Below are 24,138 nucleotides of genomic sequence, written 5' to 3' on the forward strand. Positions count from 1 at the left end.
ATAGAAAATTGACCAATGGGCCGCTGTCCCTGATTTATGGGCCGTTCAATGGTAGCTTTCGATTTATGGGCCGTTCGATGGTAGCTTTCGGCCGGGCCGGCAGGTAAAAAAAAGAATACTTTTTTTTTTTTTTTTTTTGCCGGTCGGCTCGGCCCAAAACTACCGCGGGCCCGGTATGCCAGATGGCCAGTCCAGCCCTGCCACCAGCTGTGCGTCATCACAATTTTTACTTTGCGCTGTAGCCATTGTATTCAGTCATTTGTTTACGTTTTGTTTTCAAACAAATTATCTCCAGCGACTTGGCTACTCACCACTCAACGGCAGATTTCAGCTGTAGCAATTCAATCACTCACCCAGAGCTCTGAAACGGGTGGATCTGCAATGGATAGCCTACTGAAGTCGAGTTGTCCACTGGTCCGCTCGGTTCCATTCAAACGGAGGTAAACATCATCGGCTTAGTTTCACATTCTTCTTTCTTGAAGCGCAACACTTCACCAATTAGTCCACTCGCCCAAATGAGCTAGTCTTTGACTTAAATGTGGTGACTGTTTCCTCCTTAGTCACCGCGACTGTTGAACTGTAAACTTTAGTTGACTCGTGATACCAACACCGACGACTTCTGTACGTTGCAATCATTTGTTTACTTTATTATAAAAACATGATACACTACAAAGTTTCGCGTGTGGCAACACGGTCAAAGACTGTGTGCTCACCAGTTCAATCAGTAACACCTGTAGCCTACCGGTGAGCTCACCTATATACCTGTGCACTCCTATGCCCTCGCCACTCAGTGGTCAACAGTAAACATGACATCCAGCACAGACATAATGGCTGCAACAAGGTGACTTATGAGATTCGTTGTGTTGTAACTCGTAGACCTTTGCCCTCCTCTCCGAACTTTTGTCGAACATGTATTGCAAATTGCAAACGCACTATCTGCCTCAGAAACTCTGAAGAATGTCACACCGGCGAAGACATGTTTCGCTCTCGTCTCTACACTGGGTGGCTGTACGCAGGCGCAGCAGCATGAGCGCGTCAACCGGAACCAGAAATATTTCCGGCTTCATATTATCGGCTCTATATCGGCTAAAATTTAATAAAACTGATAAATATTTAATAACATTAATTTCCCATTATCGGGCCGATAAATATCGGTGCCGATAATATCGTGCATCCCTAGTCTATATAACTTACTGTCAAGTCCGTTTTTGACTGCTTGTCAGGGTGGTCTAGTAGCGTAAATAGATATATTTGAGGCTAGCAACAACATGTCTGTAGGGATATGGCTGTTTAGCTGATCTCTAACTCGGGCTATGCTCTGCTGGGTATGTGAGACGAGGTTGGTAGGAGAAATGCAAAAATTCAGTTGAGAAATTCGCGATAGGGGGCAGGGGACACGATAAGGGCAGGGGACACAGTCGGGCGAATGAAGCATGCTTGTTTCTCGAAATCGCAAACATCAACATCCAACCTCTTTAGTCATTCAACTACCGTAATACATTATGATAACTGCATGTTATTAAAATACAATTTTCATCCTCATGTATTCCCAGTGTTGTGTTTATATTATCGGTTGAGTCCCTACATTGTGTTCTAGATCATAAAAAAGACATTGACCATGAGTCGGTTGTGGAGGAGCAGATCATTGGAGAGAACTCCCCACCAGACTACTCTGAATACATGACTGGGAAGAAGCTGCCCCCTGGTGGCATCCCCGCTAGGTGAGTGTGCCACCTAAACCCACCAGCCAGATGGAGGTAGGCTACAATAAATACACACACAGAAAAATGAATGACCATACAATTAGTATACATGCAGAAATACATCCGAAAACCACACTTTCATGTGATGTTTTAGAGGACACTAGGGCTAGTTTTTATCTGTAGTTTTCTCAAAGACCTGCTTTCATTGAGCAGACTTTGTAGCAGTATAATGTCAGAGGTAAACAACTTGTCACGGTAGTGAAAGTCAGGCCCAAGCGTAAGCTGACTGTCCCATGTCGATGTTGTGTTCTTAGCCCCTTCAGCTTCAGTAACAGTGAGGGTCGCTTTGGTCAGAGCCCAGTTCGGTAAGTTCTAGTCAGCTCCTACAGGAGCAGGCTTTCATACCTCCATGAACACATATATCAGGGTTCCCCATCGTTAACACTCACACAGACAGAGCACTTGGACACAGAGGGAATAAATAAACCTCACAGAACAACTTGCATGGGTGTTAGTTTATTGACACTTTACGGTTAACGTGTGTGTGTGTGTGTACACTAAAACCTCATTAATGAGATCATAGGACGTCATGTGGTGTTTGATTCTCTGTAGATGTGGCCGATAAAAGCTCACACTCCATATCGTCACCTTCTTAAAATAATGGCTTACATCACTTTTGAGGAAAATTATGTTTTCTATATTATTTTACAAAATACAAACATTTACCCCCAAAAAACCTACACATTTTGGTTCAGTTTATTCTATTTTTCTCAAAACTTTAAAATATGACAAAATATAAAATATGACTTTAATAATAAAATATAATATATATATATAAAAGATGACGTATGCCACTATTTTAAGAAGGTGACGATATCCGATTTGTTTTCACAGGATGAAGCCGAGGAAAATCAAGGAAGACAACGCACCAAGGACAATAGCCTGCCCTCATAAAGTAAGTCTCACCACTTTATCGAGTGCCTGTGGGAAGTATAGATCACCCAACTGACAGGACTGTTCAGCTGGCCTGGTGCGATTTCTTCCCCCTATCTAAACACATTGTTATTGCCTGGTTAATTTGCATAGAATATATGATTAGCAGAAATGATTTTATAATTTAAAGCAATATGCCAGACAGGGTTTCCGTTAGAAAAAATTGGCGCCGGTCAACGTGTCCGGGAAGATTTCAATTTACCGGACAAACATGAGATATTCCGGTCATCATATTAAAATATAATATAGCTGTTTGTCGCAGTGATTACTGTTGTGTAGCCTATATATGCCATTTAATGTCTATTTCTCATCCGATACGATTAGATGCGAGCTATATAATAAATATAATAATATAGGTTTTCATGATTCGCATGCGCGCTATGCCATATGTCCAGCGCTGAACGCGCGCCACACTGGGAACTGAACAGACTGCATCGATCAATGAACGGACTCCACATTACCTTAACTGAAGTCTGTTAAATTGTTTGGGATTAATGTGAGTTTTCGATTTTCTCTTTCCAGTCTTACCCTTTTTTATCAATAAAACAACGTCATTTCTATAACCAGGTCTTGCTGGTTGGGAAGGCATTTAGTTTAGCTGCCTGTCAAATCATACTTAATCGGACTCGGGAGTATGACAATGAGGAGAACATAACTGTTTATTGAGAAACAATTGATAGGCTGGGATACGTATATAAAGAAATACCACAATGTCTAGATTTATAACATTTTATTGAAAAGTGCAACATTCTCATATTCGTTGCTCTTCTCTTGAATCCGTTATTCCTCCCCGAGTTTTTGCACGGTGAGCAGAACATTTTTCCTTCCCCATCTAAACGCTAGGCAGGCTATTACCGCTGTTTCGCGGAGTCATCATCATGCCGGCGTCAAATCATATAATAATAAAAGAAATATATAGCCTGTAGTATATTGCTATGTTTAGCATAGATCTGGGATTGATTGCTATTGCCTCCGTAGCATTACATCTTGACAATGTTATCATCGATCGACTAGTGTGGTCTAGTTGTCGTTGGGATGCTGAATAAAGACGCTCGTTGAACGTTGCTCCAGAGACCAGAGTATTATTAATATAAAGTGTATCTTGTAAGTTAGAGAACAACAAGACACAACATAGCCTATATATTCGTCTTTTTTAATATAGAAGGAATCAGAATGTGACAATTAAACTTTAGCGAATTGTATTCAAAATGTTTTCACCGGACATTATGACCGAAGAGGTTTAAATATGTCGGACTTCAACATATTTTACCGGACAAAGACCGGTAATTACCGGTTAACGGAAACCCTGATGCCAGATGTATACTAGTAACACAAATCATATGGATTTATTCTTTGTCCCACCCATTCTATTTCTATGATACTTGTCTAGTTTGATCCCTTGTGTATTGATATGTGAAAGACCAAGTGGATGTGTTAACCCTATCATGGTCTCTGTTGTTCTCAGGGCTGCACTAAGATGTTCAGGGATAAGGAAGGAATTAGGAAGCACCTTCACACCCATGGACCCCGTGTGCACGCCTGCGCGGAGTGTGGCAAAGCCTTTGTAGGGAGCTCCAAACTCAAACGCCATCAACTCGTTCACACAGGGGAGAAGCCCTTCCAAGTACGTACCTACACTCACACACACACAGACACACTCTGTTAGAAACTCTGAATCGCTTTTATTACATCTCAATGTACAAGTACACAAGAGTAAAATTCCATTGGCTTTGGTTCCTCAACATTTACATTGCAGTATCAAGATAAACAATTACAACAGTAAAGTAAATAATTAATTATAAAGTAATAAAGTGATGGTAGTAGCCAATCGTACTGCAGTGGATTCAATAGTGCAAAAATGCTGTGCAAAGTACGATGTAAGATGTAAGATGAAGTATAATATAATACAGTACAAGTAGTTAACTCTCACACAGGGGAGAAGCACTTGAAAGTACACTCCCCTCCCCTCGTTAACACACATAATTACACAATTTCTATGTTCTAACACAAGTCTCCTTTCTCTCCTTGCAACCTATGAGCAGTGTACTTTTGAGGGCTGTGGGAAGAGGTTTTCGCTGGAGTTTAACCTGCGCACACACGTGCGGATCCACACCGGAGACATGCCGTACGTCTGTCCCTTCGACGGCTGCAATAAGAAGTGTGCCCAGTCAGGCAACCTCAAGTCCCACATCCTTACACACGCCAAAGCCAAAAACAACCAATGAGGACCCTCCTACTAGCTCAAAGTCCCCAACCCCCACAGCAGCATCTTAGCAACACACAAGACACTTTTTAATAAAAACTGAGAAGACAGAAAATTCAAAGAAATTCAAAAGGTACTGAAATTCTACCAGTCCTTCCCCTGTTGTATTGGCTGAAGAATACAGTGGCACTGTGTTACACACCCCCCCCCCCCCCTCTCTCTCTCTAGCTGTCGCAGTGGCATGTTGTTGCCGGAAAGATGGAACTCATGGACAAGCATCAGAGTCTATTCTTTTTACCACAAGGTTGAAAGATGGGGCAATCTGTTTTCAATTAATTTCACTGGTCTGCATTGCTGCATAGCTTTTAATTTTCTATTTTTCCAAGTGTGCATAATTGTACACTCCTTTTGGTATATGTTGAGTAAGACAATTATTTCCTGAGTATTCAGATCTGCTCACCGTTTGAGATATGACATGAGTTACTGTATCACATGCTTCATACGTGTTTTATGTAAAAAGTTCTGTTTTGTTTGCATTTTCATCCCTACTTTGGTTGTACTGCTCTAAACCTGAAATAATCTTGTATACCTGTATTGTATGACTGTATTGAAGTTATGTAGACATTGATAGAGGTGTGGTTTAAAGTGTTAACCAATTTAACTTTTAGTCATGAGTTGCATTCTTTTTTTATGGATTGTCCTATGAACGGAGAAACGTGAAACGTTGACTCACTTTGAGCCTGTCTGTTGGAGTACTCGACACACGTGAAATCGACTGACCATCAGTTTCTTTGTTAGAATGTATTGTACAGGCGTCAACCATGAACTTCCTATGTTAATATTTACACCCATGTATTTCAATGGCCCACAATAAAAGGGTCATCCTGAATCTGTTTATTACATCTACTGTCATTATTTGTATTACAATTCAGTGGTGGTGTTACACGCATTTTAGATATGTGTTGAATTATTCGGTGATGGTTTTATTAAATCATTAGATATATGGAATACCGTACTTGCCCTTTTTTTACAAGCCTAATTCCATATTGGCCCTAAATTCAAGCACTTGCATAGATCTGAAGGGATTGGATAGGGGTACAACTACTATGGTGAAAATTAATAAAGAGGATAGTGGATATCAGCATTAGGGATGCACGATATGCATTTTTTCCCAACCGATACCGATACCGATGTTTACCCGCTTCTCGTGGCCGATAACCGATATGAGAACAGATATAATTTCACAGTTGATAACCTGTAGTTCATGCACACCTGAAGGTAAGAAAGGCTATGTAGTGAGCAAAGATTGATGATTTAATATTCCATAGTGATCTCACCAAATCTAACTTACATCACTATTGTTAACACAACAAAGAGAACACTTCTGACTCTTCAAATGTTCATTTATTATTTCCTCTAACAAACAGAATCTGTTATAGACAGTGCACAATGCTTTTTTTAGCCAAGATCTGGCCTCCTTTTATGAAAACAAAAAAGGCTCACCTAAGAGTAATTAGATCAAAAAAGTGTCAAAAATAAAGTGCATCTTGTCTATCCCTGTAAATTGAAAATGCATATATAAAATATCAAAAAAATAAATAAATAAAGTGCATCAGTCAATACAAAAATAAAGACTTTTAAAGAACCAAAAGTTTTATAGAACTTTTACAGAAACTAGTGCCAAATGGCTGCTTAGTCTGCAGATAAACAGAATGACACAAGGCACATAGTAGGCTACACTAGTATGCTTAATAAACCTATGTGTGGAATAGAGCGGGGTGTGTGTGTGTGTGTGTGTGTGTGTGTGTGTGTGTGTGTGTGTGTGTGTATGCGTGTGTATGTGGGGGGTCAGCATTGATGACACAAGCCTGATTCTCATTCGAGGAATCACTTGAGGCTTGAATCCCAATCGAGAGTTGCCTGAACGAGGCTTTCCTTTTAATTGCAAATATACTAATTGACGTACGTGGAATACCCCTCCAGGTGCGGGCCTTAATTAGTGCAAACAGGTTTGAGGGGTCAGGCAAAGGACATGGTCGAGTCAAGCAAGGATCAGGTATCGGCGTTGTAATCCATGGTGCTGGGCTGGAAGTGTCCAAGGTGCTGGGCTGGAAGTGTCCAAGATGCTGGACTGGATGTTAAAGGGGCCCACTAATGACCTAAATAAAACATTATATTTCTGATGAGTCAACAGCACTAGGGCTCCATCACAAAACCCTTACTGGAATCTTCATGCACTCTGTGAATTAGTCTTTACTTTTCTGATGAGTCAACACCACTAACCCCATCCAGTGAGGCATGTAGATGGCATATGTGTGGCGGCCTGGGAAAACCCTTCACATTGGTGGCATTTTGACATTTTCATTTTTTTACATTTCCATAAATTAGAAGTTCTCAGCTATTCATAACTGGTTGAATGACTGAGATAGCCCTTTATAGCCCTTTACTTTTTTTTAAAAGTTATGAGCATTTTAATGTATCATGTCAAAAAAAGTGAAAGTTGAGAAAAATGGCTTCAAACTTTCCAACAGATTCCAACATTTGCTCCAGTACCATTCTGCAACATTCTACAATCATTCAGCTTCAGCACTTTGATTGATTGATTGAAAACTTTATTAGAAGATTTGCAGAAGTAGGTACATGAAAGTACATATTAATGTGTGTGTGTGTGTGTGTGTGTGTGTGTGTGTGTGTGTGTGTGTGTGCATGCATCTGTGTGTGTGTGTGTGTGTGTGTGTGTGTGTGTGTGTGTGTGTGTGCGTGCGTGCGTGCGTGCGCGCGCTGTGAAAATACCAAAATATATTAAAATAGACGTAAATATCATCAATGAAATATTTTAATAAATTGATAACTCATTGAATTCACATTATAACATTCAAACAGGTGAATACACGTTTGAGCTTGAACGTGGTTATAATCATGTACATTTGCATAAGCAACAATAACTGAAAATGTTTTATTTAAAACTGGCGCCCCACTTACTCAATTGTCTCCGCTTAATCAATTATCTCTATCTCTTTCCACCTCCTTCTCTGGTTACCCCCCCCTAACCTTATAGCACAACACAGGGAATTAGGAATTAAGGAATTAATTAATTAATCAATAAGGAATTAAACATGCATACAGAGAAACAATGTGCTCAAGTGACATGACCTTTTTTCATTTATCAATTTCTTCTCATATAGAGGCCAATTCATGTTTAATTTACTCCACACACCTATTCTACATGTGTCAATATCACAACATCTCAGAATCTCAATTCATTAACATTAAAGCACTTAATCTACTCATCTACTCTTCGGATTGTCGTGAAGCTCTGGGAGGTTTTGGTATAGTTGGACAAGGGCAGGTGATGTCTTGGAATTCCTCAGCAGTGAATGGCCGGATTTCCTTGTAAAGGTACCACTGCCGCCTGGCATCCAGCCCGTTGGGAACGATGATGGAAGGCATTTCAGAGGAAAGGGGTACTCCATCTCTGAGCAGATTCTGCTCTGTAATTTCACTGTCACTGAAGTCTTGGATCTTCACCGTGCCTGATCCTTCAGTGAAGTGGAAATGGTGTTTCCTCTTGATCCCCACCACCTTTCTGAGGTGAGGGCTGAGGAAGCTCATCCAGTCGTAGGTTGGTACGATGACCTCCCCACTTTCAGTGCCACAGATCTGTGCAACATTGACATATGAGGACTGCTCAACCACATGGACAATGTCGCTGATGCAGTCCACCTTTGTTTTTTTGAAGAGGCGCTTCACCAAGCCGAAGCACCAGTCGCAACTGAACTTGGTGTGTCCAGTGAGCAGGAAAGACAGTGTGATTTGTTTGTGCCGTCCAGTCAGAACCCGCCACATCAGGTACCACATCATGCAGGAGTTTTTGTTTTGTCCAGCGCAGTTGTCTGCATGGAGATGCACATGGGTTTCTCCTAGCCCATAGTTTTCAAAAAAGTAGTGCAGCATGGATACCACACAGTTGGCACCCTTGCTTGTCTGGCAGCTCTCATCAAGGAGAAAGTTCACCTGCTTGGGGAACGCCTCACAAGCAACCCCAAAAAGGCCACACTTACGGGGACATTTGAAATACACAGGGCCGGGCTGCAAAGGATTGGAGGGGAAATGAACTTGCTGTGCAAAATCAAAACTGTAGTGCATTTTGCCAGAGAAGCTGAAGGGTGGATGGGGCCCAATATCGGCACCAGGAGGCACCTCTTGCTTGACTTCCTTACACAATTTCTGGTAGAGGGATCTCTCCATGGTAGCCCTCCGCAAGTGCTCCTCCATCTCATGCACAGCCTCACTCTTCTCACTGTCAGGAAGATTTGCTGCACGGGCCAGTTTTGCCACTCCTGACTGACAGTACCAGCAGAGATCAGTGGCCGGACGCATGGTGGTGACAAATGGCACTAACTGCTGCCATAGCTTCCTAAAGGTTCTGTAGGAAACCACTCGTCTACCAGCACCCTCAGCTGCTAAGCAGTAGTGGTTGTATACTGTCTTCTTGCTGCAGTTGGTCGGCAGGAGTTTCAAATCTGATTTCCAGTGCCTCGGTGTGCGCCCCGGAAGGACTATAGCATTGGCCTCTGCATAGTTTAGTACGAAGTCCACAACAGCTCTCGTATCCTCAAACTTTAAGGCATTGGCAGGGAGCCTTTTCTTAGATTTGTGGACCCGTGCTTCTACTCCAGCTGCCTTGTAATGTTTTATTAATGCATTGAGTTTGTCCTGCCCAATGCAGTGAAGGAATTTAAATACATCTCTGCAGATCCTGTAGCCATGATAATAATAGTCTGTGTGTTGAGCCTTGCGCTCTGTTTGGTCCTTCTTCTTAGATCGAATGGTGTGATTTGATAAATGCATTCCGCAAGAAAGTTTAGACAGGATCACAATGTCAAGCTCTTCGTGGGACAGACTTATATGTTGGAGGCGGACATGAAGGAGCTCTTCTTGAAGAAATCTGGTGTGACAGGGTTGACCCTCATTCAATTTACAATGGCATACGCAGTCAGCATCAGAGTAGTCAGCATTGCCCACATCTCCAGGATCAACAGGGAAATCTGATCAGCCAGGTTCTCAATGGTAGGATGTGACTCTGTGAAAATAAAAATAATGTAATATAACGTTTTTATATTACTCATATTACTCATATTATGCCACCAGGAGGTTTGCTTCCTAAGCATCAGTGGTGTAGTCTAGTGTTTTCTAGTGGGTATACTGTGATTTTCCCCTCCCAGCCTCATATCTTTCATTTTGGAACGCCATAAAAATAAGTCTGTGCTCCCTGTCTAACGTTATATCTAACATTACATGTTATAAGGCTGATCTGTGCATGATAGTGCTGCATTTTGACATATTTCATGGTACATTTGATGGTACATGACACTATAGCCAAAAGTCAAGTGCTTCGTAACACAGACGGGGTGAATTTTATGAATGAAAGTGTGAAAGTGGGTGTACGGAAATCCTTGGCCTTTCCTAGTGGGTTTACGGCGTAGTCCTGCGTATCACGTAGACTACACCACTGCTAAGCATCTTGACTCAGACTATGAATTAGCTATGTAGTAGCTAAGTTTCTTATCAAGAGTAGGCTACATAGGTATTGAACATAATTGTATTATCATTATCATTATTATTATTATTGCTATTATTATTGTTTAAAACTTAAAACTGTCTTACCTTGCTCTTCATCTTCATCCTCTTCAGGAGGCACATCAAGGTGTGGTCTCTTAGGAGGACCCTTTCACCATCACTCTCACTTGACTCACTACCACTAGTGTCATCCCCCTCAGATTGAGGAGTAGTAGTGGTAAAATAATTATCAATTACTTCTCTCAACTCGTCTGCCTGAGCTATATTGCTCATGTTCATCTGAGCTAATTCATTGATACAACGTGAAATGTAATCTTGTGAGGCTGCCATCTCTCTCTCTCTCTAATCTAGGCTACTTTGACAGGTCAAGAAGCTGACTGCAAAATGTTCGCAGGGGTTGACCACCCCCAGCAACAATACACGTCACAGCCCATTTTCTCTTGTCTCTTGTCTTACTCCATTGGATAGGTGAAAAGTAAACAGGAAATGTTTTAGTAACATGTGAGAATGGATTTGTGTTGTGGATGGATAGCTGACCAGATCGACAGCTATGTGTAACGTTAACTAACTTCAGTCATAGTAAGTGACGATTTCCTACAGTCTTTATGCAGCACGGGTGTTCAGCCGTAATTATCCTATGGTTAGTTTGACTGCTTGTGATGCGGTGTCAGTCTGCTCGCCTCGTCGGTATGCGAGGGACAGATCCATTTGTGTGTCTTCTAGTTAAGATGTTATTACTTTATGCTTATTGTGAGCATCAGTAAACTGGCAATAACACAGGTGGAAGTATCGTCTCTCCTTTCGCTCATGTGTGCGTGCGTTGCTTAACTGAGAATGAGCATGAGACTCTGAGAATACTGAGAATGAAACTACCCACCAAAAAATAAGTACTTTCTCTTTTGTTTTCTTAAAATGTTTATTCACCATAATGTAGTATGGAGTTCAAAGTACTAGAATACCACATAATATCAAAATCGCAAAAATCGCGATTTCCATCTATTTTTGCTCTTTGCCACAAACGAACGCCAGCGACATCCGACGGGTTTTCCCAGGCCACCACACATATATTTACGATATGTAAAATGTGTGCTCTAAAGTGAATGACCAAAAAATGCCGTAGCCCACAAACACCAGAAATGCAAGAAAGGTTATGAGGTATACCAAATGGACCTGCTACGACCCTTCTGTCTAGCGTAAAATGCTTGCTCCAATTGTGTGCGATATGTTTGTTTTCTCTTTCTTCATTTTGCTTATGCTTGCTCTAATTATAAATATATTGTAATCATTTTTTCTTCTAACTAATGTATTTTAGGGTGCATATTAGCAACTTATGGGCCATTAGGCTAGAAAACCATCGGTTCTCAAGGCTACTTACTCTTTACATTAACAACTTGTCGGGGACTACAGCTGGAAATTAGTCATGTAGGCTAAAGGTGCTCCTCTATTGCTTTACTGTTAAAATTGATTTAGCACTTGATGTATCAAGGGTACGATACAATTCCTGTAATGCACGGTCACTATTACCTCAATCAACTAAGGAATCGTTTCCTTTGTGGGAGATTCCACTGACAGGTTCTGACGGCTTGCCGGCACTTATCAATATGTGACAGCAGCTGGTGAAAGCAGGAACAAGTCGGCTACGATTTTTTTTTTTAACTTTTATTCAGAACATTTTAAATAGATGTCATCATTGTTAAGTCAATGACACTCGCTAGTCAAGCCAAAACATTGCAATGCAATGGACGTGGACGTTAGGCCGTGTATAGCTGACACTAGAACTGGCTAACTCGTCTTAGTTGAGGATTTAACTGCCGACGGCAGCAACAGAATGTATTCTGAAGTGTACAGAAACATCTTACCTTCAATACAAAAAACATACTGCCATGGCAACTAGGGAAAAGATAAACAGATTTTAGGCAAAAAGACCTCACAACAACTAAATTCAGGGAGTTATTATTTGTATTACTAATAACTAAACAGTGTGATACTCCACCCCTACTCTAAAACTTAACGCCTAACACTGCCTAAAGAAATGGCAATGGAACTGTCTATGTCTGGACCATGATGCTTTCTCTTGTGTTTTAACAGGTTGCTGGATTTAATGAAACTCTTCTCACACTGAGAGCAGTGGTGTGGCCTCTCTCCTGTGTGTATTCTCTGATGTTGCTTTAGGGTTCCAGGTTGACTGAAGCTCTTCTCACACTGGGAGCAGTGGTACGGCCTCTCTCCTGTGTGTATTCTCTGATGTTGCTTTAGGGTTCCTAGTCGACTGAAACTCTTCTCACACTGGGAGCAGTGGTGTGGCCTCTCTCCTGTGTGTATTCTCTGATGTCTCTTTAGGCTTCCTAGTAGACTGAAACTCTTCTCACACTGGGAGCAGTGGTACGGCCTCTCTCCTGTGTGTATTATCTGATGTCTCGTTAAGTTTCCTGGTTCATTAAAACTCTTCTCACACTGGGAGCAGTGGTGTGGCCTCTCTCCTGTGTGTATTATCTGATGTCTCTTTAGGGTTCCTAGTTGACTGAAACTCTTCCCACACTGGAAGCAGTGGTGTGGCCTCTCTCCTGTGTGTATTCTCTGATGTGACTTAAGGCTTTCTAGTAGACTGAAGCTCTTCTCACACTGGGAGCAGTGGTGTGGCCTCTCTCCTGTGTGTACTCTTTGATGTCTCTTCAGTTGTCTCGTCTTAAGAAAAACCTTCCCACATTGAAGGCAAGGGCAAGTCTTCTCTCCTGTGTGAGTCTGTGGGTGTGATTCAAGGAGAGATGGACAAATTAAACTCTCACTGTGGTGACTCTTCCGTCTTGAGCGTCTGAGTTGTTTATGGTTTCCAGATGCGGTGGAGCTGGGCTCACTGTCTGAGCCTGGGTTGGGGCTCTCTCCTGTAAGGATAGGAACATATACAGGATTAGAAACATTTAGATTATATTCAACATTATTGTCATTGCAGAGTACAAGTACCAGACAACGAAATGCAGTTTAGCATCTAACCAGAAATGCAAATAGTGATATAAGGGCATGATATAAATAGAACAAGAATGGTAGTGATAGGTAACTATGCAATATACAGTATGGGCAGAGGAAGTACTGGAAACATCAGTTTAGTTTAGAGGTATATACCATTATGGGCTAGGTAGTTTATGTACAGTGACCAGGGGTGTGTGCAACCAAGCAGTAGTGCAAAGGCTTAATTGGGTTGACCACAGTTGGGGGGGGGGGGTACTGAGAGTCAATATGAGAGCAATAAGTTGTGTTTCCATAGGCTGAGCAGTGCCAGAAGTAACATCTCTGGGGTCTGTAGAATACAATGACTGAACACAGAGTTCAAGAGAGACTTATCGATGCCACAATAGAAGAGACCAAAGAGGCACTGTCAGCCTATGTTTTGACTGTTCCAGTAGCATAGGTGAAAGTGGGCCGGAACGGTCCGGTGCTGCGTTCGGGCAAGACTTTCTGTGCCGTTGGGGGACGAGATGCAGCTCCCTGTCAATCAAAATCCGATTGCTGCAGAGTGCAGAAGCAATCACGATTCACGATCCATCATTTCCAACAAGGAAACACATGGCTGATGTTATGTTTCCTTGCGTCTATTTTAATACCATTGAAAAGGACATGTTAACCCGCTTTACAGTAGACCCGACGCGACGCGACGCGGTTGGGTGGGCAGCACTGGGCACTGAGACAGTCCGACCGGGATTACAGTCGCGCCGGGGGCGGGGGGACAGTCACACCTTACAGTAGGTGGCCGTGAGACTCACGCATTTCAACCAGTTCTCGTTTTGCGGGACTTGAAATTCCTTTAAAGAAAGTTTCGTGGCATCTTTCTGCACGCTCGTTAACTTCAGTCTGCAATCGAAGCGGGAGGCGAGCGCTAATGGAAGAACCTGTGTTCACGCGAGCTGCATGTAACGTAGCAATTATGGAAGCATATAGTGGACTTTATTCAAATGTTAGCAATTGCATGTTCTAGGAAACACATCCGCTCATTAGAATTGCATTTGAATTTGAATATTGTCTGAAAGAATGCATGCAAAAGTGGAACATGCAAATGCAATCTCAAATTGCATTAACATTTGAATTTAGTCCACTATATGCTTCCATAAGCAAGCCGTGTTGCCAGATTGGGCTACTTTTGGTCACACTGGACGGGTGGATTCGGCAGCTTTTAGACTGGTTGGGCTGGAAATTGTCAATTCCATCTGGCAACCCTGGTAGCAAAATATGTGCATACGTATCTGGTAGCCTACTGGTACTTTCAAATCGCATCGTATTATTATTATTATTATTATTATTATTAATAATTACAATTTACAATACAAATACAACAATTGGGGGTCCCTCAAAGAAAATGTGGGCGCACTGCGCGCGCACAACATCAACCTCCAAGGCTTGATTCTGACACAGGAAAAACCCTGGTATGTACTGTATAACATGATAGCCATCTATGAGCAATGCACTGTATATAAGATGATGACCAAGGGTCTTTCTGCTGCTGACCAAGGGGTTGAGTTCACTTGATGAGGCCCAATTTTGTTTTAGACTCTGTAGGCTACTGTATTTGTTTATTAAGACTTAAGATATATTATCTGAATTTCTCTTGTTTTATCAAATGTTCCAATTATTTTCATTTCTTGTGCTGGTTTAAAATGGCAGGAAACCAGCACAAATAATTGTGTGGGAGATGTGCAGATGTGTGCATGATTTTATTTATTTATTTTTATTAAGGAAAGGAACATAAATGTTTATGTTTTGTTGTGGCTTGTCTCTTGTCTTTACCCTTGTCAGAGTTACGGCGTGGAGCACCTGGTCACCTTCACCAACCTGAAGCAGCTGGGCCTCCTGGTGGAGCAGCACCCAGGAGAGACCCTCACCGTCATGGAGAGCAGGGTGGGCAAACTGGTCAACGACAAAACTGCAGGTGAGAGAGACAGGCTGGATCCCATTATGGTTATACCAACCTCCTAGCTTTCCTTGTCTCCTCTCTACACCACTGCTGGATGAACTGTCTCGATGGACGTTGCTTTGTGTGCTTGCTTATCCACAATATGTGTATCATAGATATTCTTAGTGCGCTGTAGAACGCTGACACGGGCAAGATGCTCTGTTAGGTATCCGTATTTGACCCTCACAATGTTTTTTTAGGGAAGCTGACAGATGCCTTCTCCTCGCTGGCGAAGAAGAGCAATTTCCGAGCTTTGAGTAGGAAGTTGAACCTGGTAGGTACTCAAGTGTTTTTAATAAACTACTATTATATTTTTATATTATTTTGTACAAATGTCAAAATAATTCATAGCACCTACTGAGCTACTTAAAGCCTTTGAACAAAACATTATGAATACATCATAACTAAACTGTATCCCCCCAGAAATAAAAACAGTCAAAATCATCCCACTTCTAAAACTGCCATCCCTTATGTCATTTTATCAATGAACGTGGTATTACTGCTATTTCAACATTTAGTTTTGTGCATATTGAGTAAAATACTGTGGGCGAGGGGGCACGCACACATGCAGTGACATTTTTACCAAGTCACTGACAATGAAGTCACTGACGCTGTGAGGATGCTAAAATTATCACTGTATGATAAAATCCACCATCCCCCCTGATTTTCTTTTACAACTTGAGTACTGATTGTAATGAAACTCAACATTTCATGCGAAGGTACCCAAATCAGACGAGGAGTATGACCTTCATGTCCCCCGAGACATGGCCTATATCTTCAGCGGGGCCTACGTCCCTCTGACCTGCAAACTCATCGAACAGGTAGGTGATTCTGTCATGGATGGAAGCTACAGACTAGTCTCACTGAGTCAAACTCTCGCCAGATTAGATTATGTGTTTCCGAGATCAATTACGAGATCAATTTGTGCTTGCTTGGCTGGGTCGGGTGTGTGGGGCGGGGGGGGGGGGGGGTGTTTGGGGTCTGCCGCTGTGTGCTGGTAGGCAAACTGTAGTAGTCACCCTAGGAGTAGAGGGCTGCAAGGGAACTTTCCTGGCTACACAGTGTACAGTTTTTTTTAACTTTTGCCTGCTTTTGCTCTGTCGTTATGTCAAGCGCATTGAGTCGCATCTTGTGAGAAATGCGCTATACAAATAAAACTTGATTTGTTTTGATTTGATTGGAATTACAGACGACTTGCACCAGCCTCCCCTCCCGGCATCCATACCTCATGGAGCCCTGATCCTCCTCTCTACCGTGAAGAATGATGAATGTCCAATGTCATCCTCAGTGCTCGTGATAAGCCTTTGATCTTTGTGTTCTGTCTGATTGACCTGCAGGTGTTAGAGCGTGACGGATGGACAGGGCTTGAGGAGGTCAGCCGCATGCTCAATGGAAATGAGTTTGCCCTCAAAGGTGAGACAGTTTGGCATGATATACAAATACAATCCCGATTAAGCCTAAACCAATTAAAAATCACTTTCAATGATGAGCCCATAGAGTAGCAGGGGACATTCAAATCCCCCTCTTTATTCTCCCCTTTATCCCCTTTCTCCTCTCTCTCTCTCTCTCTCTCTCTCTCTCTCTCTCTCTCTCTCTCTCTCTCTCTCTCTCTCTCTTTCTCCTCTCTCTCTCTCTCTCTCTTTCTCCTCTCTCTCTCTCTCTCTCTCTCTCTCTTTCTCCTCTCTCTCTCTTTCTCCTCTCTCTCTCTCTCTCTCTCTCTCTCTCTCTTTCTCCTCTCTCTCTCTTTCTCTCTCTCTCTCTCTCTCTCTCTCTCTCTCTCTCTTTTTCCTCTCTCTCTCTCTCTCTCTCTCTCTCTCTCTCTCTCTCTCTCTCTCTTTCTTTCTTTCTTTCTCTCTCTCTCTCTCTCTCTCTCTCTCTCTCTCAGCGAGAAACAATGGAGCAGACGCGAAGGGGAAGACAGATGCCCAGCGAATCGTCCTGGTCATGTTCCTGGGCGGCTGCACCTTCTCTGAGATCTCAGCACTGCGGTTCCTTGGCAGAGAAAAAGGTAACAGTTATAAGGGACTCTTCAGCATAGTTCAAGACTAATTCAACAGTGTGTGTGTGTGTGTGTGTGTGTGTGTGTGTGTGTGTGTGTCTGTGTGTCTGTGTGTGTGACTGTGTGTGTGTGTGTCTGTCTGTCTCTGTGTCTCAGTTTGCATGCTTTAACTGCATTATTTATTTATGCCAAAAGTGTGACATAATCTATGTTTCTCTTAGGTATTAAATTCATTGTGGTGACCACTGCCATTACAAACAGTGCTAGACTTCTGGAGGCTATGTTTGACAACCATGCATGAGTCATCTCTCTGTCATCAATCCCAATGAGCACAAACACCAGGAGACGCCTGAGAATACAACTTGGACGAAGACAAAAGCAAACCGAGACTCCCTGAAAGCATTGTTCAACATCTGATAGACATTCAAATTCAGTCACTAACACTATCATGTGATACACTAATTATCTTTTGTTATATTTATTCATTTACTGAAATGCTCGTTGACCAACTGTGTTATACTGCACAAGGACTCTCTTTTATGTTGAAAATGTCTGTAAAAAATGTTTTTCTGTTCACTTGTACAAAATAAATATTGTAATTTTAAAATTATTTATTATGTGTGATTTACAGTCATGATAAACTTTTATGATTGTCTTACACACAGGACAAATAAACAGGACAAATAAACATTCAAATGAAAAGACGCACTTAAGTATGTCATCCACTGTTGACAGTTGACACGCCCTTGCGCATGCGCGAATGGTACGAAAATAGTCTTGGCGAATCTTTTCAGCCAATCAGAGGCCAGACTAACAGTTGATGCGTATTTTGAATCTTGAATCTCGGTTTGAACGACGCGATCAGAGCTGAGTGGGATTGTGGATTCAGTCATTTCTCTGCTTTTACCAGGGACACGAACACGACTGTACAAGGAAATAACATTATTGGAATTCACGATGAGGAAGAGGTAATTGCTGGTTACGGGAATTATATTTGCCAAATGTTTCACCGTTAGATGACTACGTAATAATTAGCAAGTCTGTCTGTACAATGTCAATGAACTACGCGACATAGCTAGCCATAACTAACGTTACTAAATAACTGGCTTTTGAAAATGGCAGAACACAGAACGATTTTTTTCGCTAATGCCCTTGGTTTAGATGACATTTGGTGATTTTTGGTTTGACTGTTGGGAGAGTTAGTATCAATCGGTTTGGGTGTGTCTAAAACTGAAGAACTGAAACTGAAGAACTGTGAAAAGTGTGATCACTGACATTAGTGTCATTAGTCTGTGTTGTTGATCCATGATGATGAAAGCCAACTGGTTTCTATCTGAACCTGTGCGGTCTGTCTCCCATTCCAGTGAGGTGCTCGCTGCGGAGTCTGTGGCATGCTTGAATAAAGCTCTGTGCCACCTGAAGGACATCTGGGAAGAGATCGGGATCCCAGAAGACCAGAGGCTGGAGAGGACCAATGTGGTCAAGAACCATATAAAAGTGAGCAAATGACAACATTCTCAAAATGCATAACACGCATGTCTACATTCACAAACACTGTCTCTCCCAGCATAGACTAACTAACACAATGTTCTGTCCCAGAGTTTGCTGGACATGATGATTGCTGAGGAGGAGTCCCTACGGAAGAGACTCCTGATAAGCATGGACAAATGCAGGAAAGATCTGGACACACTGTGTCTGGAACTGCACAGACCCCATGTGGAGGTACAGTGTGGATGACTCCTCCAAAATCATATGAATAGTGTGCAGCTCTCTTTCTTTCTTTTAAGTTTCACCCGCTAGCCTGCATCTCAACTATGGTGTGCGTTTTTATTTCAATAACATGGTCAATGGATGACCCCAACATTCTGACAACAATAATCGGGGTTCCCACAGGTCCTTGAAAGTTTGTGAATTTGAGGGGAAAAAATCAAGGTCTTAAAAGTTTTTGAAAATAGACATGGGTCATTGAAAGTGCTTGAATTCCCTCTCTCTCTCTCTCTCTCTCTCTCTCTCTCTAAAAAAAATAATATATATAAATTCAAAAAATGTTTACTTAGCTCATCAACTAGTAAATAAGTCTCTGTATTGCTTTACTTTACACATATTTCACAATATATTGTTTTGCTGTGCTGTGGTAGAGAAGGCAAGAGACCATCTAGTGTTCACACATTCAAGCCTCTCTTTTTAATTGTTGTCTGTGAGCGGATAGTTCCTATTATATAAATTCTCATCTAGATCTGTCTCAAACTATGCCGTGTTGGGTCCTTGAATTTGACAGAATTGAGTCTTGAAAGTCCTTGAAAGGTGTGGGAACCCTGATAATAATTGTGTTCATCCTATATTGACTGGTTGTTGTTGCGGTCACCCCACTGACCAGGAGGAGCGGGGGAACAGCATGCTCCAGCAGGAGAAGGACATCCGGACTCGGTGGAGGTTCTGTTGAAGGAGAAGGACCAGAGGATGCAGCAGCTCAAAGCCCTGGTCGAGCAGGACCAGGACCTGTGTGACATCCTCTGCGCCCAGCCCTTCTCCATCGCCCCCAAGGACGTCCCCTCTGTGGAGCAGCTGGACAGCTTCCGCAAGCACATCGCCAGCCAGAACGCAGTGAAGGTGTTTTATTCAGTTCATTTGTCATGTTATACAAGCTCATTGCTATTCAGACTACAGTAAACATTGTTACAGACTGCAGTAAACCAAGTCATATGTTTAATATTAATATTTATTTAACAGAGCCAGCACAAAAAAACATGTATTTTTTAAGGGTGTGCTACAGAAAAGATCAGCATCATAATAATTTAGATTAGATTCTACTTTATTGTCATTGCAGAGTATAAGTACCAGACAACAGGGAGGGGTGGGGGGTGGATACTGATTGTACATATGGGGTGGGGGGATACTGAGAGTCAGTGTACCCCGGGGGGGGGGGGATACTGATTGTACATATGGGGTGGGGGGATACTGAGAGTCAGTGTACCCCGGGGGGGGGGGGGGGGGGGTGCGGGGGTACTGATAGTATCCCCCCACCCCATATGTACAGAGAGTCAGTGTAGGAGGGGGGGATGTTTATCAGAGTGACAGCTCTGTGAAAGTAGCTGTTCTGGGTCTCTCTACTTCCTGATTTACCTCTTAGATGGTAGGGGATCAAACAGACCGTGGCTGGGGTGCATTTAAATGGCACTCTCATTGATTGATGTAGATAAAATGTGCACATCTGAGCAGTTGTGACCCTAACAGTATTGCTGTTTTACCTGAGTTCAGAGCCAGAGGCACGCTGAGTTTGTGGGCCTCAAGAGGAAGATGGTCCTGTGCATGGATGAGCTGGAGCAGCTTCCAGAGAGCAGCTTTGAGAAGGACCTCGTGTGTGAGGAGGAGGAGGCTTTCTGCCTGTCCAGAGAGAACATTGTAAATCTGAAGGTTCTCCTCTGCCAGGTGAGAAACCACCATTAGGAATCTGTTGATGACATCATACTGAGATTCTGTTTGCCCAGAAAATAGCTTTCTCAAAGCTGCTCCATTCACTACAGTACAGCTACACACATTCTGTAATAATAATTTTAAAAAAGTGCATTCCGCTTCTACTGTCAGACCCATTCTCCAGTGCTCAGGTAAATGGTAAATGGACTGCACTTATACAGCGCCTTATTCACACACACATTCACACACCAATGGCGGCAAGATACCATGCAAGGCGCCGGCCCACTCATTGGGCGCAATTTGGGGTTCAGCGTCTCTTGCCCGAGGACACCTCGACACGTGGCCAGCCGGGGACCGAACCGCTGACCTTGCGATCGGTAGACTCCGGCTCTACCTCTTGAGCCACAGCCGCCCTACCGGCTAGGTGCTAACTCTCCTCTGTGCTGTGTTGTCGTCTGTGTGCAGCTGGAGGAACGTACGGTGGAGAACGAGGCTGTGTGTGAGGCCCACCGTGAGAGGGTCCAGAAGCTGTGGGACCGGCTGCAGGTCCCGGAGGAGGAGAGAGGGGCCTTCTCTGATCACATGGTCCAGTCCAAGAAGAAGAACCTGGAGGCGGTCAGTCAGCTCACATTCACCACGTCACGACTCACTTGATCACCTCCTAGGCCTAGTCAGCTCTACTTCCAACAGTCTGTGTTCTATGTTTTCGATAAGGTCTGGTTAGTAAAACCAGGAGAAACTCTTCATCTCTTTTCCCGTAACTCATTTTCACCACGTCACAACTTAACTTGATGACCTAGGGGCCTAGTCAGATTTACTTCCAACAGTCTGTGTTCTATGTTTCGATATGGTCTGACTCTGGTCTTCTTCTTCTTCTCTTTTCCCACCACATCAGTTACAAGAGGAGATCAGGCGTCTGGAGGAGCTCAAACTGCTGAACATCCGTCACGTCACCGAGGCCATCCGGTCAGAGGTAGCTGTGTTATGGGAGAGGTGCTTCCTCAGCACTGAACAGCGGCAGGCCTTCGCTCCCTACTTTAGCGGTGAGTTAGCGTTTTTAGATCGGTCGGATTAGTTGTCGTGGTTTGGATTAGAACAAAGGTTTAGGTGCACTAATCCATCAGCAGAATCCTATTTTTTTTTCGCAAAAATTGGTTTGTTGTACAGTTTATGCCTGTAAGTGGTGGTTTGATTCTTTCACTAACATATCGAGGGCCTCCTGTGCGTTGAAATCTTCGAGCTCTAAAGCGGACGTGTTTTTATTCTTGCAGAGGAGTACACTGAGGAGCTGCTGGGTCTGCACGAGGGTGAGATCCTGAGGCTGAAGCAGCACTTTGAAGAGCACAAGGAGCTGTTTGAGGGGGTCCACCACTGGGAGGACAGCTGGAGGCTCTTCCTGGATCTAGAGGTGAGCAGCAGCATCAACACACACAACAGAATAGTCCTCTAAGAAGGTGATGTTTACCAATTCCTTCGTTGTAAGTTTTTAGCTACCATCTCCCTGACCCTTGACCTTTCACCCTGACAGAGAAAAGCCACAGACCCCACCAGGTTCACCAACAGAGGAGGAGCCCTCCTCAAAGAGGAGAGACAGAGGTCAGAGTTGCACAAAAGCCTGCCCAAGGTAAGAAGACGTAGGAATGTTACTTGTTAGATTGGCTTCTGCTGTACTTTACTGTACTATTGGCATTGCCTACTACACTACATGCTAGAATACTAATCACATTGTAAGCTATATTTCACTGTTTACTGTGCATTTGTTTTTCAGCTTGAGAAGAAGCTGAAAGCCCAGATAGACGTGTGGGAGCAGGAGCAGGGGCGGGACTTCCTGGTCAACGGACAGCAGTTCCTGCAGTTTTTGGAGGAGCAGCGGGAGACGCACCGCGTAGAGAAGGAGCAGGAGAAACTGGAGAGAGTGAGGAACTAGTTCTCATCATGTAGCTCAGTGGAGGCTGGTTGGAGGTAGAAGTATTGAGGACAGGCTCATTGTAAATGCATGAAACGGAATGAGGAATGGTATCGAACCACCCCAGCCTCCCCTGATGTAACTAGTAACTATACAAGCTCTCTTAGACTTGGAACAGTTTCACTTAATCTAATCTAAATCAATGTTACAGCAATTGAAGAAAAGCAAGCAGACAGAAGTGGATATGCTCTATGGAACGTCCGTCAGAACACCAACTAAAAGGAGGTTCCTTGGCACTGTGACCCCCAGTAAAACACGAAAGGTATATTCAGTTCTCTTCTGGCATTTCTGTGATTAAAGCTCCTACCTATTGCACATCTCATGAGTATATAACAGGTAGGTTACTTCCACTGAGTGGCTTTCTCCTCCATTTAACCTTTCCTCCTTGTTTTAACCTTTAACCTGTACGGGCGATGGCATTACTAACCCACTCTCTCTCCCTTCCCCTGTCTGTGCGTTCTTCTCTCAGCTCAATGCCACCTCCAGCATCTCTAGCGCCAACTCTAACAGCACCGTCCGCTCAGCTTTTGGTGGAACTATCTGCCATTCACCTGTGTCCCGCCCCCCACTGTCTGCAAACAAGGTTGGTTGGTGTTTACACTCTTGATTTGAAATGCTCTTTAGAAAGCATTCTATCAATACAGACTAATCGTTGTGTAATTTCGCCAAAACCTGATTTGCATGCAACTCCTCTGATAACATGAACACATTAGAACATTTCATCCATATTCATGTGTTTTTGTGTGTTTTTTTAATTCAGGTTATGGCGGTGCGAACCCCAGGGCAAGGGAAACCTCCCCACTCAGGGCTACAGGAGCGACTCAACAAGGAAAACGCCGGCGTGTTGAAGACCCCGGCAAGTCCACATCCTAACTTCAGCATTAACTCCGTTGCCAGCACTTATTCAGAGTTTGCGGTAATTTCCATTTTAATTTAGTCGTTGCTTCTCTCCCCCCACACACATTATTTTTGTCATTCTGTGCAGCACCACACAGTCTAGTCAATGATATGGACATTAGGAATATCTTCATGATATGGACATCAGGAATGATACAGTAACTGATGATCAAATTGGTTCTGTTTTAGAAGGACTTAATCAACATCTGTGAATCTGTTCAAGCAAGGTTTGTTTGAATATATGGATTTCTAAAACCAAACCCAGGTCATATACTTACCAACGCTTTCTATATCCAGCTCTGTAGATGCATGTTGTCATTAACCTCTATGCATTAAAAATCACAAAATGCTTCAATCCCTGGTTTTATAGTGCAAGTGGCTGGGTTAGCCAATAGCTGAATGAAACTAGGCTGTGTGATGCTGGCTGCGATTAACCACTCT

At 43.0% G+C, this 24,138-nt stretch overlaps 1 protein-coding gene and 1 pseudogene across 2 annotated transcripts in view; both read left to right on the top strand.

Moving 5' to 3' along the window:
* Positions 1–9,822: 9,822 nt before the first annotated feature.
* Positions 9,823–17,912, top strand: LOC308163879 (vacuolar protein sorting-associated protein 33B-like; the record flags this gene model as incomplete). The annotated part of the gene is made up of 8 exons (XM_080538059.1): positions 9,823–9,850; positions 12,820–12,827; positions 15,265–15,397; positions 15,622–15,695; positions 16,141–16,242; positions 16,759–16,834; positions 17,307–17,429; positions 17,642–17,912. The coding sequence occupies 8 exons, from the start codon at positions 9,823–9,825 to the stop codon at positions 17,719–17,721; spliced, it is 624 nt and encodes a 207-aa protein (XP_080394185.1). The 3' UTR covers positions 17,722–17,912.
* Positions 17,913–18,377: 465 nt separating this feature from the next.
* The window catches only part of LOC308163880 (protein regulator of cytokinesis 1-like), an 11,673-nt pseudogene continuing 5,912 nt past the window's right edge, over positions 18,378–24,138 (top strand). Inside the window, exons 1-13 of the transcript in view lie at positions 18,378–18,388; positions 18,785–18,917; positions 19,020–19,142; positions 19,798–20,030; positions 20,679–20,849; positions 21,300–21,449; positions 21,730–21,877; positions 22,106–22,242; positions 22,363–22,458; positions 22,603–22,749; positions 22,952–23,062; positions 23,270–23,383; positions 23,561–23,716. The product of the transcript in view is annotated as a protein regulator of cytokinesis 1-like (transcript). The remainder of the gene's footprint in view (positions 18,389–18,784; positions 18,918–19,019; positions 19,143–19,797; positions 20,031–20,678; positions 20,850–21,299; positions 21,450–21,729; positions 21,878–22,105; positions 22,243–22,362; positions 22,459–22,602; positions 22,750–22,951; positions 23,063–23,269; positions 23,384–23,560; positions 23,717–24,138) is intronic.

Source organism: Nansenia antarctica, assembly GCF_963989245.1.
Source record: "Nansenia antarctica genome assembly, chromosome: 8".
Classification (NCBI taxonomy): Eukaryota; Metazoa; Chordata; class Actinopteri; order Argentiniformes; family Microstomatidae; genus Nansenia; species Nansenia antarctica.